At 45.0% G+C, this 12,194-nt stretch overlaps 1 protein-coding gene across 2 annotated transcripts in view; it reads left to right on the forward strand.

The window, feature by feature from the left end:
• LOC138666987 (zinc finger protein 665-like) overlaps positions 1-12,194 on the forward strand; it is a 119,301-nt gene that overhangs the window by 68,368 nt on the left and 38,739 nt on the right. Inside the window, exons 6-9 of one of the 2 annotated variants that reach the window (XM_069755194.1) lie at positions 4,544-4,693; positions 4,823-5,002; positions 5,085-5,208; positions 5,292-5,389. In XM_069755194.1, coding sequence (XP_069611295.1) covers positions 4,544-4,693; positions 4,823-5,002; positions 5,085-5,208; positions 5,292-5,389 — 552 coding nt within the window. The remainder of the gene's footprint in view (positions 1-4,543; positions 4,694-4,822; positions 5,003-5,084; positions 5,209-5,291; positions 5,390-12,194) is intronic. The other variant, XM_069755195.1, reaches the window with a different exon arrangement.

The following is a 12,194-nucleotide window of genomic DNA, read 5'->3' on the forward strand; positions in this document are numbered from 1 at the left end:
GTTGGTGAGACTTCTAGACCCATGCTACAGGGAGAACTTTCTATCTCTTTTTCCCGAGGCAGACAGGTCTACTAAAATGGGGCAGTACCAGAAGGCCCTTGTTGCAGAATTATTAAAAAAATTCCCGTCTGAAAAAGCTGGTGGCAGAGGTCACAGTTCGTTGGACAGGCAAGAGAGACACAACTTCATTCCAGCAGAGGCAGGGGAACACTGGCAAAGTTCTGGGAGACTTTTCTCAGACACTCCCATCGCACAGGCCCTGAGGCGCTGGGTACTCTTACAAAGAGTGCAAAGTTTGGGAAGATGCTGAGGGAGTAACTTGCTGACTGTACCAACATCCTACATGATACCTCTGTGCCTTATAATTATTGAGTATCCAAGCTGGGCACGTGGCATGAACTGGCTCTCTACGCCTTGGAGGTCCTGGCCTGCCCTGCCGCTAACGTTTTCTCAGCAAGTTTTTAGTGCCGCTGGTGGAATTATAACTGATAAGCGCATCTGCCTGTCACCTGAAAATGCTGACAGGCTGCCTCTTATAAAAATGAATGTCACGGATCACACTCCGTTCTGCTACCAATTTGTCACGTACCCGCACTCAGCATGTGACTTGGGGTTGCGCCTGCAAGGGTTAACCTATCTCCCCTCTCTCAGTCCAGCATTCAATCTCTGTCATATGCTGTAATGGGAGCATAAATCACATGCCGACCCAGGCCACACACCCACCACTAACCGAACACACGGGCTATGAGTCCCGGAAATATTACTACTACTGTCTATCACTCATAAAGGTCAAACACTTTAAGGCTATGGATTCTTTAGAACATACCTGGTTCAACTGTTAAAGTTTTATGCTTTAATACAAAAAAGGTTCAGTTTCAGTACTTACAGTAACGAAAAAGGTATAAAAATATGGTAATAAAAAGACATACAGGTATGCAAAACAGTATAAAATAAACAGGAGAAAACTTACAGAAAATAGCTAACTTTGTAGTCTGCTTTCTGCTCCCTGAGGGTAGGATGAATATAGACTGGATCACATCAGCTCGGCTACCCCCATTATGTGAACAATTTTGAATGTTTACAAGCCAAATTTATAGAGTCACCCTGGAGGTCAGATTTCTAGACCTGCCCATCAAATTGATATTCTAATTGCTTGTTTTTGATTGTGCCACGTCCGTGCCCCCAATGAATATATTATTTTCTCTGAAATTCTTACTGTAAAGTTCCCACAGATAGAGAGTGTAAGGCTGTAATTGACATCTCTCTTCCAAAGAGCCGAAGGTGTGAAGCGCTTCCTCTCCTTCCTGGTCCTAGCTAGGCCCCCTGGCGAGTTTAGAGACAGAAGTCTGCTGTCTCAGGATAATACATATTAACACCTGGGTGAGACCTGCAGCCTTCAGGACAGATGTTAAATGATTACTAGTCACACAACAAACCTATACATAGTTCACTGCACATGTATATATTTATGCATATTTCCCCACAATGAACAAAGGCTGGATTGGGCCAGAGTTCGCAACACCACCAAATGATAGCAGCGTAACATAAACTCAATTTTTGGAGGTCTATGCCCATGCACCTCTTCACACCTGCACATGGGTATACGCTTCCTGATTTTGGCTATTTGCTGTTGTTCTCCTCCTCCTCCTCCACCACCATATTACCAGGATGACGGTGGTCCATGATGCAGCACCCACATAATTTTTTTAAATGGTGTTCATGATGCCTGTAAAAAATATTGGTTCATGTACCAACCAGGGGTAAATGTTTGCCAGCCCATACACTTAGTGCATGGGCATTAAAAGAGACCCACTTCCTAATAATGGGAACATTTTTTCATGAGGCCCTCCTCTATATCTCTTCAAAGGGGCATTGGAGTGCCTCTAAATTTTTGGCAGCCCTTGCATTCACTGCATAGGCAAACAGTATGGGAGACCGACTTCCTAATAATGGGGACATTGTTTTCAGGAGGCCCTCCTGTACATATGTTCAGTGGGTTGTTGAGGTACGTCCAAATGTTGGGCAGCCCTGCCAATCACTACATACGCAATAACAGTATAGGAGACCCACTGTTTAATAATGGGAACAACAATACATTGCCAACTGATGGCTCTCTAAGAATAGTGAGGGCCGTCTACTGGCCCTTTAAGAATAGTAAAGGCCGCCTATAAAAATAGGCTTTGTGACTGAGTCCCTCCTTCATAAATGAAACAGGATGTGTCTGATGATGTCACACACCACATGGCCAGATAAGGTTGCAAAATGTTAAAATAACAGTTCCCAGTGAATGCATTTGTCTTGGTTGAAAGCAATGCTAAAGTTTAAAAACGCATAAAAAATGCCACGTGTGAACATAGCCCAAAGTGTGGAGGAGCATTTTTGATTATTTATTTTGCCTTATATACAAGTCAATACCCTGGAAAGGATGTTCCTTAACATATTTCCAAGGAAAATTAATTTTAGTTTAGTTTTTGTATGTTTTTCTGTGAGTCTGTAAAAGTGGTGTAAGACTCTGACATTGTGCACAGCAGTGACCTGGGAGTAAGAAATGCTTCCAGGGGTCTTCCCCATGCTGTTCCCATGTCATTTGAGCACTGTTTCCATCGATTTCCACAATTTCTAGTCCCTCTGCAGACCGCCGGGGGCCACCGGAAAAATGCTCGATTTCCCATAGACTTACATTGGGCTCATTGCTGGGGTCGAGCACCCAAGCATTCCAATTTGCTCGACCCGAGCAACGAGCACCCAAACATTTAGGTGCTCGCCCATCACTAATGGCGTCCCCTATTTATGCCTGAAAATTTTACATTCAAAAAAGTGTAATGGCGCTCCTCCCCTTTCGAGCATTGTCGTTTGCCCAAATATATAGGATATTGGCATGCTCAGGAGAAATTGCAAAACAATTGTATGGTCCAATTTCTCCTGTTACCCTTGCGAAAGTAAAAAAAAAATTAGGTCTAAAGGAAAATTTTAGTGAACGAAAAGTAAATGTTTATTTTTTCCTTCCACGTTTCAAAAATTCCTGTGAAACACCTGAAGAGTTAATAAACGTCATGAATGTGATTTTGAGTACCTTGAGGGGTGCAGTTTTTAGGATGGTGTCTCCTTTGGGTATTTTCTGTCATATAGTCGCCTCAGAATCACTTCAAATGTGAGGTGGTCCCTAAAAAATGGTTTTCCAAAGTTTGTTGTAAAAATGAGAAATCGCTGGTCAACTTTTAACCTTTATAACTTCCTAACAAAAAAAAATGTTTTAAAAATTGCGCTGCTGTAAAGTAGACATGAGGGAAATGTTATTTATTAGCTATTTTGTGCACTATGACTTTCTGATTTAAGGGCATAAAAAGTAAAAGTTTGAAAATTGCAAAATTTTCACCAAATTTCTGTTTTTTTTTTAACAAATTAACACAAGTTATATCAAATAAATATTACCACTACCATGAAGTACAATATTTCACAAGAATACAGTCTCAAAATCAATGGAGGATCCATTGAAGCGTTCCCAAGTTATTAGCTCATAAACAGACAGTGGTCAGAATTGTAAAAATTGGCCTGGTCAGGAAGGTGAACACAATCTTTGAGCCACAGCCTCGTCCATCCCTTGTCAGCCTATTGCTTAACTGTCCTGACAATTGGAGGCAGCGGACTTGCGTACCCTGACAAACTGTTGGCAGTGGTTGGATCTGTGTGATCTCCCTGTTGTCATCTGTGACGGGCGCTATGATTTCCCTTCAGTAGACTGACAGACCGATCTGCTGTTCTGTCCATACATCAGTGTGTCCACAGCATCGGTGCTGTCTCCGTTCTATGTAAGTTTTTCTTAATACTTGATATTTGGATTGAAATCCCCTGCTGTCACTATGTGCACCTTTTGTATTGGCTACTTGCACTTTAAATGTTTGGCTAAGCTCCCCACTCCTATCCCCTTCCAACCCCTGAGGAAGCATTTGTGTTTTGGTGGGTGACCTTATTGTTACCAGTTATTTATATTTATTGTTTGTGACTCCTTTGTGGGATATTCATCCATTTCTGTATTTGTACGATTGTTCTATGAATTGTATTTAATAAAGTTTCCACTTTTTAGAAATTGCAATCATTATTTCTGCCCCGACACTAATCCACTTCTTGATTTTTCTCGATTTATGCAGCGCCTTTCTGGGACATTCACATTCTTTTACTGGGATTACAATTTTCTGTAGCTTCTATTAATGTTCTATCATTATCTGTTACTGACATCCCCGCTTCTTCTTCTGTGCGGATCTCTGTGGATGTTCCCTGCACTTTGTAACTTTGTCTTGTTTTTATGAAATATTTAAGTAAGCTTCAGATAATTTTAGTTTTACCGTTTAGATTTGTTCTGTTGGTTTTTTTGGAGATATTCTGTGGTAAATCTCTGTATGTGACTATAATTGTACTGTGGGTTATACCAGGGGCAGGACGGGACCATGACTGGATGTAGTGATCATGTGACGCCGGTAACAGCTCCGGAGATTTCTTACATGGGATCTTTATGATGTCACATCGCCATCTTCTCCCCATTCAGGTCCCTACAATATCGGATCCTCTCAGTGGAGATCTTTTGTATAAGAGAATTCTCCTGAGTGACCCTACAAGGATGGATAGGGACAGGGACAAGATGGCGGAGAGGATATTACACCTCACCCTAGAGATCCTCTTCCGGCTTACTGGAGAGGTGAGAGATTCTGATGACGTCACATTACATCATTCTTATCTATGGGAATAACAGACGGACAGAACTGGAGAGGTGAGGACTCTGGAAATGTCTGTAGTGAGATTTATTAATGTGTCTCTCCATGACCAGGATTACACAGTAGTGAAGAAGACCTCTAGTGAGCGCTGTCAGGCCCATGTGTCTGAGGGATGGGGAAGACCCCTGAGCCCGATCACGGGGCCTCCACCTCACCCCCTGATACAGAAGAACATCAGTGACCAGAAGATCCTAGAACTTGCCTACAAGATGATGGAGCTGCTGACTGGAGAGGTAACACTGCTGGGAATGCTGGGACATTATACAGTAACGCTGTAAAGGGACCAGGGGATCACAGTATCATTGTATGTGTCAGATTCCTATAAGGTGTCATGATGTCACCATCTATTTCTCCATGGAGGAGTGGGAGTATTTCGAAGGACATAAAGATCTGTACAAGGACGTCATGATGGAGGTTCTCCAGCCCCTCACATCACCAGGTAATAGACAGGATCAAATGCACACGGCCTATAATTATCTGTATGTAAATAATTAATCCAGTCCCTGTATGTGTTTCCTCCAGTTCTATCCAGTGAGAAGACAACACCAGAGAGATGTCCCCGTTGTTTTCTTCCACAGGACTGTAAACAAGAAGGTTCCAATGTTCCTCAGGATCATCAGGTAGATAGAAGGTGTCATGAAATCTCTCCTATGATGTGTAGAAGGTTGTAAAGATCTTGTGTTCAGTCTTGATTTATCCACCACTATAAGGGAAGAGTCATATGGCTATCTAGCTCAAATCAGGATTGCATCGCAATGCTCATACTGGCCGGCGGCTCCCCTGACCCGATCATGACAGTCATGGCCACAAGTGTTGGCACTGGTGATGAGCTAGAATACTCGTTGCTCGAGATTTCCAAAGCATGCTCTAGTGATCTCCAAGTATTTGGATGTGCTCGGAGATTTAGTTTCTGTCTCTGTAGCTGCATGATTTGCATTTGCTAGACAGCCTGAATACATGTGGGGATTTCCTAACAGACAGACAACCGCCACATGTATTCAGGCTGGCTAGCAGCCGGAAATCATGCAGCTACAGCGACAGAAACTAAATCTCCGAGCACATCCAAATACTCAGAGATCATCCGAGCATGTAATGAGTATACTCGCTCATCACTATTTGGCACCCTTGAAATTGTTCAAGAAAATTATGTTTCCAGGACGTCCCTCCTGACAGCACCAAGGAGGTTGTCCTTCCTTATAGGGACAGGAAATGCATGAAAGGTTAAAAGACCCTCCCCACACCCATGCACCAGTGTTTTTCCTGTCCCTGTAAGGATAGGCACGAGAGAGCGAGGTCGGAGTTGAAGCGCCGGTGAAAACTTACCTTGGACGGGCTCAGACGGTTCTGGGGGTTCATCCTCTCCTTCCCCTGTGAAGAGGCCCAGAGCTGACACCCCTCGAAGTGGGGTACCCTCAGCCAGATTCCCCGTTGAGCGGGAGCTCCGAGGGTGGGAGCCGCTTCCCTCCGGCAAGGGCTCTTGGCGTCCATTACCGGCAGGTTGCTTCCACTGACGTCACATCCAGGGCAGCTGCAGGAACTTCCGGGTGCGTTCCACAGCTGGACAGCTCATACTTGGGAAACTGGATACTATGAGGGATGATGAGCCACATGATGGGGGATCGCATTAAAATATTGAGTTGGAATGTGAGAGGTCTGACGGATAAAACCCTGCGGGCGGCAAGTCTGCAGTATGTTCGAGAACAGAGGGTCTCAATGATATGCCTGCTGGAGACATATTTAGTGCGGGAGAGGGTGGATGTATTGAATAGGCGCTGGATACAGAGGGCGTATCATTCTACTTTCTCTACGTACTCTAGGGGTGTGTCTGTGTTAATACCTGTGGGGGTGCAGTATGAAGACGTAATGGTACAGGAGGATGTGGATGGTCAGTATGTGGTGGTGAAATGTAAAATTAATGGAGTGTTGATGTGTATAGCGGCAATGTATATTCCGCCCCATACTCAAGCAAGAAAATAAGAGAGGTGATGGAGAGGGTGGAGTGTTGTGGTCCGTTACCGCTTCTAATTATTGGTGATCTTAATAATATATGTGATGACTTTTGGGATAAAAATAAAAACTCCCAGAATAGGACAGTGGGACACGTTACTACGTTTGGGACCTATGTTCGAGAAGTAGGTATGATTGATCTATGGAGAGTTAGACATATTGGGGAAAGGGAGTATTCAGGTTATTCACCAGCACATGGTACTTTGTCCAGGATCGATTTGGCACTGGGTAACTGTTTGTTGGATACGATGGTAGGGGATGTGAGATATTTGCCTAGGGCTCTCTCAGACCATAGTCCAGTTAAAATGGAGTTTCGACCGGTGGGGACAGGGACCGGGAGCAGGAGAGAGTGGAAAATTCACCCTAATTGGCTGCACAGTATATATTTGGAAAAGCTAAAACAGGAGTTGGCGGATTTTTTTGAGATAAATGAGGGAAGTGTAGATGCTCTTACTGTGTGGGAAGCCATGAAGGCGTACTGGGCTGCTGTTTAGGGATATTAGCAGGTGTAAGCGGAAATCGAGAGAGGCAGAGAGGTTAGCGATTGATGGGTTGAGGATAGCTGAGGATGAGATGGTAATACTGGGTACTCTGGAACCTGGGAGGAGGTTAAAAGCAGCTCAAAGTCAGCTGGAAGAAGTTTTGTTGGGTAAGGCTGAAAGGAAGAGGGAATTCATGAACCTGGCTTATTATCAGGAGGGCGAATCTGTGGGTCATATGCTATTGCTGGTGGCTTCTGCCCAGAGAAATACTTCTTTTGTCCATTCTCTGGTGTCGGGGAGTGGTGTGACTGTCTCTGAGACTCCAGAGATTTTAGAGGTGTTTGCGGATTTTTACGCAGACCTATATTCCTCTCGGGTGGACGGATCGGTGGGAAACACGGTGGCGTTTCTTGAGGGATTGGAGCTCCCGAGATTGTGTGACACAGATAGAGAAGACTTGGAGGCTCCCATCACAAAGGAGGAGCTGGGTCGAGCATTGCAATCTATGGCTAATGGAAAGGCGCCTGGTGTAGATGGATTTCCTGCCGAAATTTATAAAAATATGGAGGAAGTACTGATCCCTAGATTAAAGGCGGTCCTGGAGGAGGCTAGGAGTAGAGGAAATCTGCAGGCATCCATGCGAGAGGCCATAATAGTGGTGATTCCTAAGGAGGGGAAGGACTTGAAACAGCCGAATTCATACTGGCCAATCTCCTTGCTCACTATAGATGTCAAACTCCTGGCTAAGGTGTTGGCGATGAGGTTGACGAGTGTCATTTCCGGCCTGGTGCACTCAGACCAGTCTGGCTTTATGCCTGATAGGTCCACTGCGATCAACTTTGGGAGGCTATTTATGAATCTGCAACTCAGATCCTATAACTGTGGCCAGAGAGTTATTGCATCTTTAGACGCCCATAAGGCGTTCGATAGTGTGGAGTGGGGGTATCTCTGGCAGGTGTTACGGAGTATGGGGTTTGGCTCGCAGTTCATATCTTGGATTCGGCTGATGTACTCAATGCCGATGGCCAGGGTCAGGGTGAAAGGGGAGTTATCACGGACCATACAATTAGCTAGAGGGACGAGGCAGGGATGTCCGCTCTCTCCTCTTTTATTTGCTCTGGCTGTGGAACCACTGGCTACTAAGCTTCAATGGTCTGATGAGGTGTCTGGGTTTAAGTATGGGATGACTGAAGAAAGGGTGGCGTTGTATGCGGATGACATTCTGCTATTTCTGGCTGACCTGGTTGCTTCCTTGGAGGGAGCCATTGGGATTATTGAACGATTCGGCTCGGTGTCGGGACTAAAGATAAATTGGAGTAAGTCTATCTTGTTTAAGGTAGATGACGCTGGGGGGGAGCCACTGGAGGATGGGCGACTGAAGGTGGTGAGCCAATTTAAGTATCTTGGGATATGGGTATCTATGCCTGTCACCGATTACAAACAGTTATATGAAAAAAGTTTGGGCACCCCTATTAATCTTAAGCTTAATGTTTTATAAAAATTGTTTTTTTCTTGCAACAGCTATTTCAGTTTCATATATCTAATAACTGTTGGACACAGCAATGTTTCTGCCTTGAAATGAGGTTTATTGTACTAACAGAAAATGTGCAATCTGCATTCAAACAAAATTTGACAGGTGCATAAGTATGGGCACCCTTATCATTTTCGTGTTTTAAATACTCCTACCTACTTTTTACTGACTTACTAAAGCACTTTTTTTGGTTTTCTAACCTCATTGAGCTTTGAACTTCATAGCCAGGTGTATGCAATCATGAGAAAAGCTACTTAAAGTGGCCACTTGCAAGTTGTTCTCCTGTTTGAATCTCCTCTGAAGAGTGGCATCATGGACTCTGTTGTGAATTCTGCTTTTGGGCTCCCTCCGGTGGTTGTAGGTGGTAATGCAGTTGTTCCTGGGCTGCAGTCCTGGTCAGGTGTATCTGCTGATTGCAATTCTGACTGGGGTATTTAGGTTTGCAGGATTCATTAGTTGTCAATGGTTATTGGGAGGTGTTGGACCTCTGTCTGGTTTCTCCTGCTTAGCTGCCAATTCAGCAAAGATAAGTGTCTGGTTTTTTTTCTTTGGCACACATGCTGTGTGCTGGATTTTTGATTGTATTTCTGCTCTGTGTGTAGGATTCTCTGGAGTTGCAGATATACGTTCCACGTCTTTAGTTAGATGGAGGAATTTTTTTGTATAATCTGCTGTGGATATTTTTGGAAGGGTTTTAATACTGACCGTACAGTATTCTGTCCTATCCTTTCCTATTTTACCTAGAGTGGCCTCTTTTGCTAAATCCTGTTTTCTGCCTGTGTGTGTCTTTTGTTATGATCTGGTGGTTTAGGAACAACATGAGACAAGCTCTGAAGGAGGTGGTATCTGTACTGACCGCAAACCCTGAACCTAGCAGCGCAACTAAAAATAGCCGTGGGGGGTACCTGACGCTCCCTAGACCCCTCGGCACAGCCTAAGATCTAACTTCCCCTAAAGATGGAAACAGGAAACCTATCTTGCCTCAGAGAAAATCCCCAAAGGAAAGATAGCCCCCCACAAATATTGACGGTGAGAGGAGGGGAAAATAACATGAACTCAGATTTTAGCATAGGAGGCCAGTCTAGCTTGATAGATAATCCACACAGAGTTTACAAAATCTCCACACCTGACTAAAGGTGTGGAGGGTAAATCTGCTTTCCAGAGCTTCCAGCTAACAGAAAAAATCCATACTGACAAGCTGGACAAATATAGAATGCACAGAACAATAAGTCCACAATATGTGGACTGAAATGAGCAAAGCCAGAAATTATCTTTGCAGAACTGGTCAGGAAACCAGGAGAATCCAAGCAGAGATGTGAATCCAGCCAGGAAACATTGACAAGTGGCACAGGCTGAAGAAAGAGCCAGACTTAAATAGCAGACGATAAGTGGAGGCAGCTGATGACAGCTAACTCCAAGGAGCAGCCATACCACTAGAAACCACAAGAGGGAGCCCAAGAGCAGAACTCACAAAAGTGCCACTTACAACCACCGGAGGGAGCCCAAGAGCGGAATTCACAACAGTACCCCCCCCCCCTTGAGGAGGGGTCACCGAACCCTCACCAGAGCCCCCAGGCCGATCAGGACGAGCCAAGTGAAAAGCACGAACCAAATCGGTAGCATGGACATCGGAGGCAACAACCCAAGAATTATCCTCCTGGCCATAACCCTTCCACTTGACAAGATACTGAAGCCTCCATCTTGAAAAACGAGAATCCAAAATCTTCTCAACCTCATATTCCAACTCTCCCTCAACCAACACCGGGGCAGGAGGGTCAACCGAGGGAACAACAGGCACCACATATCTCCGCAACAAAGATCTATGGAAAACATCATGAATGGCAAAAGAAGCAGGAAGAGCCAAACGAAAAGACACCGGATTAATAATTTCAGAAATTTTATAAGGACCTATAAACCGAGGCTTACACTTAGGAGAAGAAACCTTCATAGGAACATGAGGAGAAGACAACCAAACCAAATCCCCCACACGAAGCCGGGGACCAACACGCCGACGGCGGTTAGCAAAACGTTGAGCCCTTTCCTGAGACAACGTCAAATTGTCCACCACATGAGTCCAAATCTGCTGCAGCCTGTCCACCACAGAATTAACACCAGGACAATCAGAAGGCTCAACCTGCCCAGAAGAAAAACGAGGATGAAAACCAAAATTACAAAAGAAAGGTGAAACCAAAGTAGCCGAACTAGCCCGATTATTAAGGGCAAACTCGGCCAACGGCAAGAAAGACACACAATCATCCTGATCAGCAGACACAAAGCATCTCAAATAGGTCTCCAAGGTCTGATTAGTTCGCTCAGTTTGGCCATTAGTCTGAGGATGAAACGCCAAAGAAAAAGATAAATCAATGCCCATCCTAGCACAAAAGGCCCGCCAAAATCTAGAGACAAACTGAGAACCTCTGTCAGACACAAAATTCTCTGGAATGCCATGCAAACGAACCACATGCTGAAAAAACAATGGAACCAGATCTGAGGAGGAAGGCAACTTAGGCAAAGGTACCAGATGGACCATTTTAGAGAACCGGTCACAAACAACCCAGATAACAAACATCTTTTGGGAAACAGGAAGATCTGAAATAAAATCCATGGAAATATGCGTCCAGGGCCTCTCAGGGACCGGCAAAGGCAAAAGCAACCCACTAGCGCGGGAACAGCAAGGCTTGGCCCGGGCGCAAGTCCCACAGGACTGCACAAAAGCACGCACATCGCGAGACAAGGAAGGCCACCAAAAGGACCTAGCATCCAAATCTCTGGTACCAAAAATCCCAGGATGACCAGCCAACACTGAACAATAAACCTCAGAAATTACCTTACTTGTCCATCTATCAGGAACAAACAGCTTCCCCACTGGACAGCGGTCAGGCCTATCAGCCTGAAATTCCTGAAGCACCCGCCGCAAATCAGGGGAGATAGCAGAAAGAATCACCCCCTCCTTAAGAATGCCAACCGGCTCCAGGACTCCAGGAGAATCAAGCGAAAAACTCCTAGAGAGGGCATCAGCCTTAACATTCTTAGATCCCGGAAGATACGAGACCACAAAATCAAAACGGGAGAAAAACAGGGACCATCGAGCCTGTCTAGGATTCAGCCGCTTGGCCGACTCGAGGTAAATCAGATTCTTATGATCGGTCAGGACCACAACACGGTGTTTAGCTCCCTCAAGCCAATGTCGCCACTCCTCAAATGCCCACTTCATAGCCAACAACTCCCAATTGCCGACATCATAATTGCGTTCCGCAGGCGAAAACTTTCTGGAAAAAAAAGCACACGGTTTCATCAAAGAACCATCAGACTCCCTCTGAGACAAAACGGCCCCTGCCCCAATCTCAGAAGCGTCGACCTCAACCTGAAAAGGAAGAGAAACATCCGGTTGACGCAACACAGGGG

The sequence above is a fragment of the Ranitomeya imitator genome, chromosome 2 (genome assembly GCF_032444005.1).
Source record: "Ranitomeya imitator isolate aRanImi1 chromosome 2, aRanImi1.pri, whole genome shotgun sequence".
Lineage (NCBI taxonomy): Eukaryota > Metazoa > Chordata > Amphibia > Anura > Dendrobatidae > Ranitomeya > Ranitomeya imitator.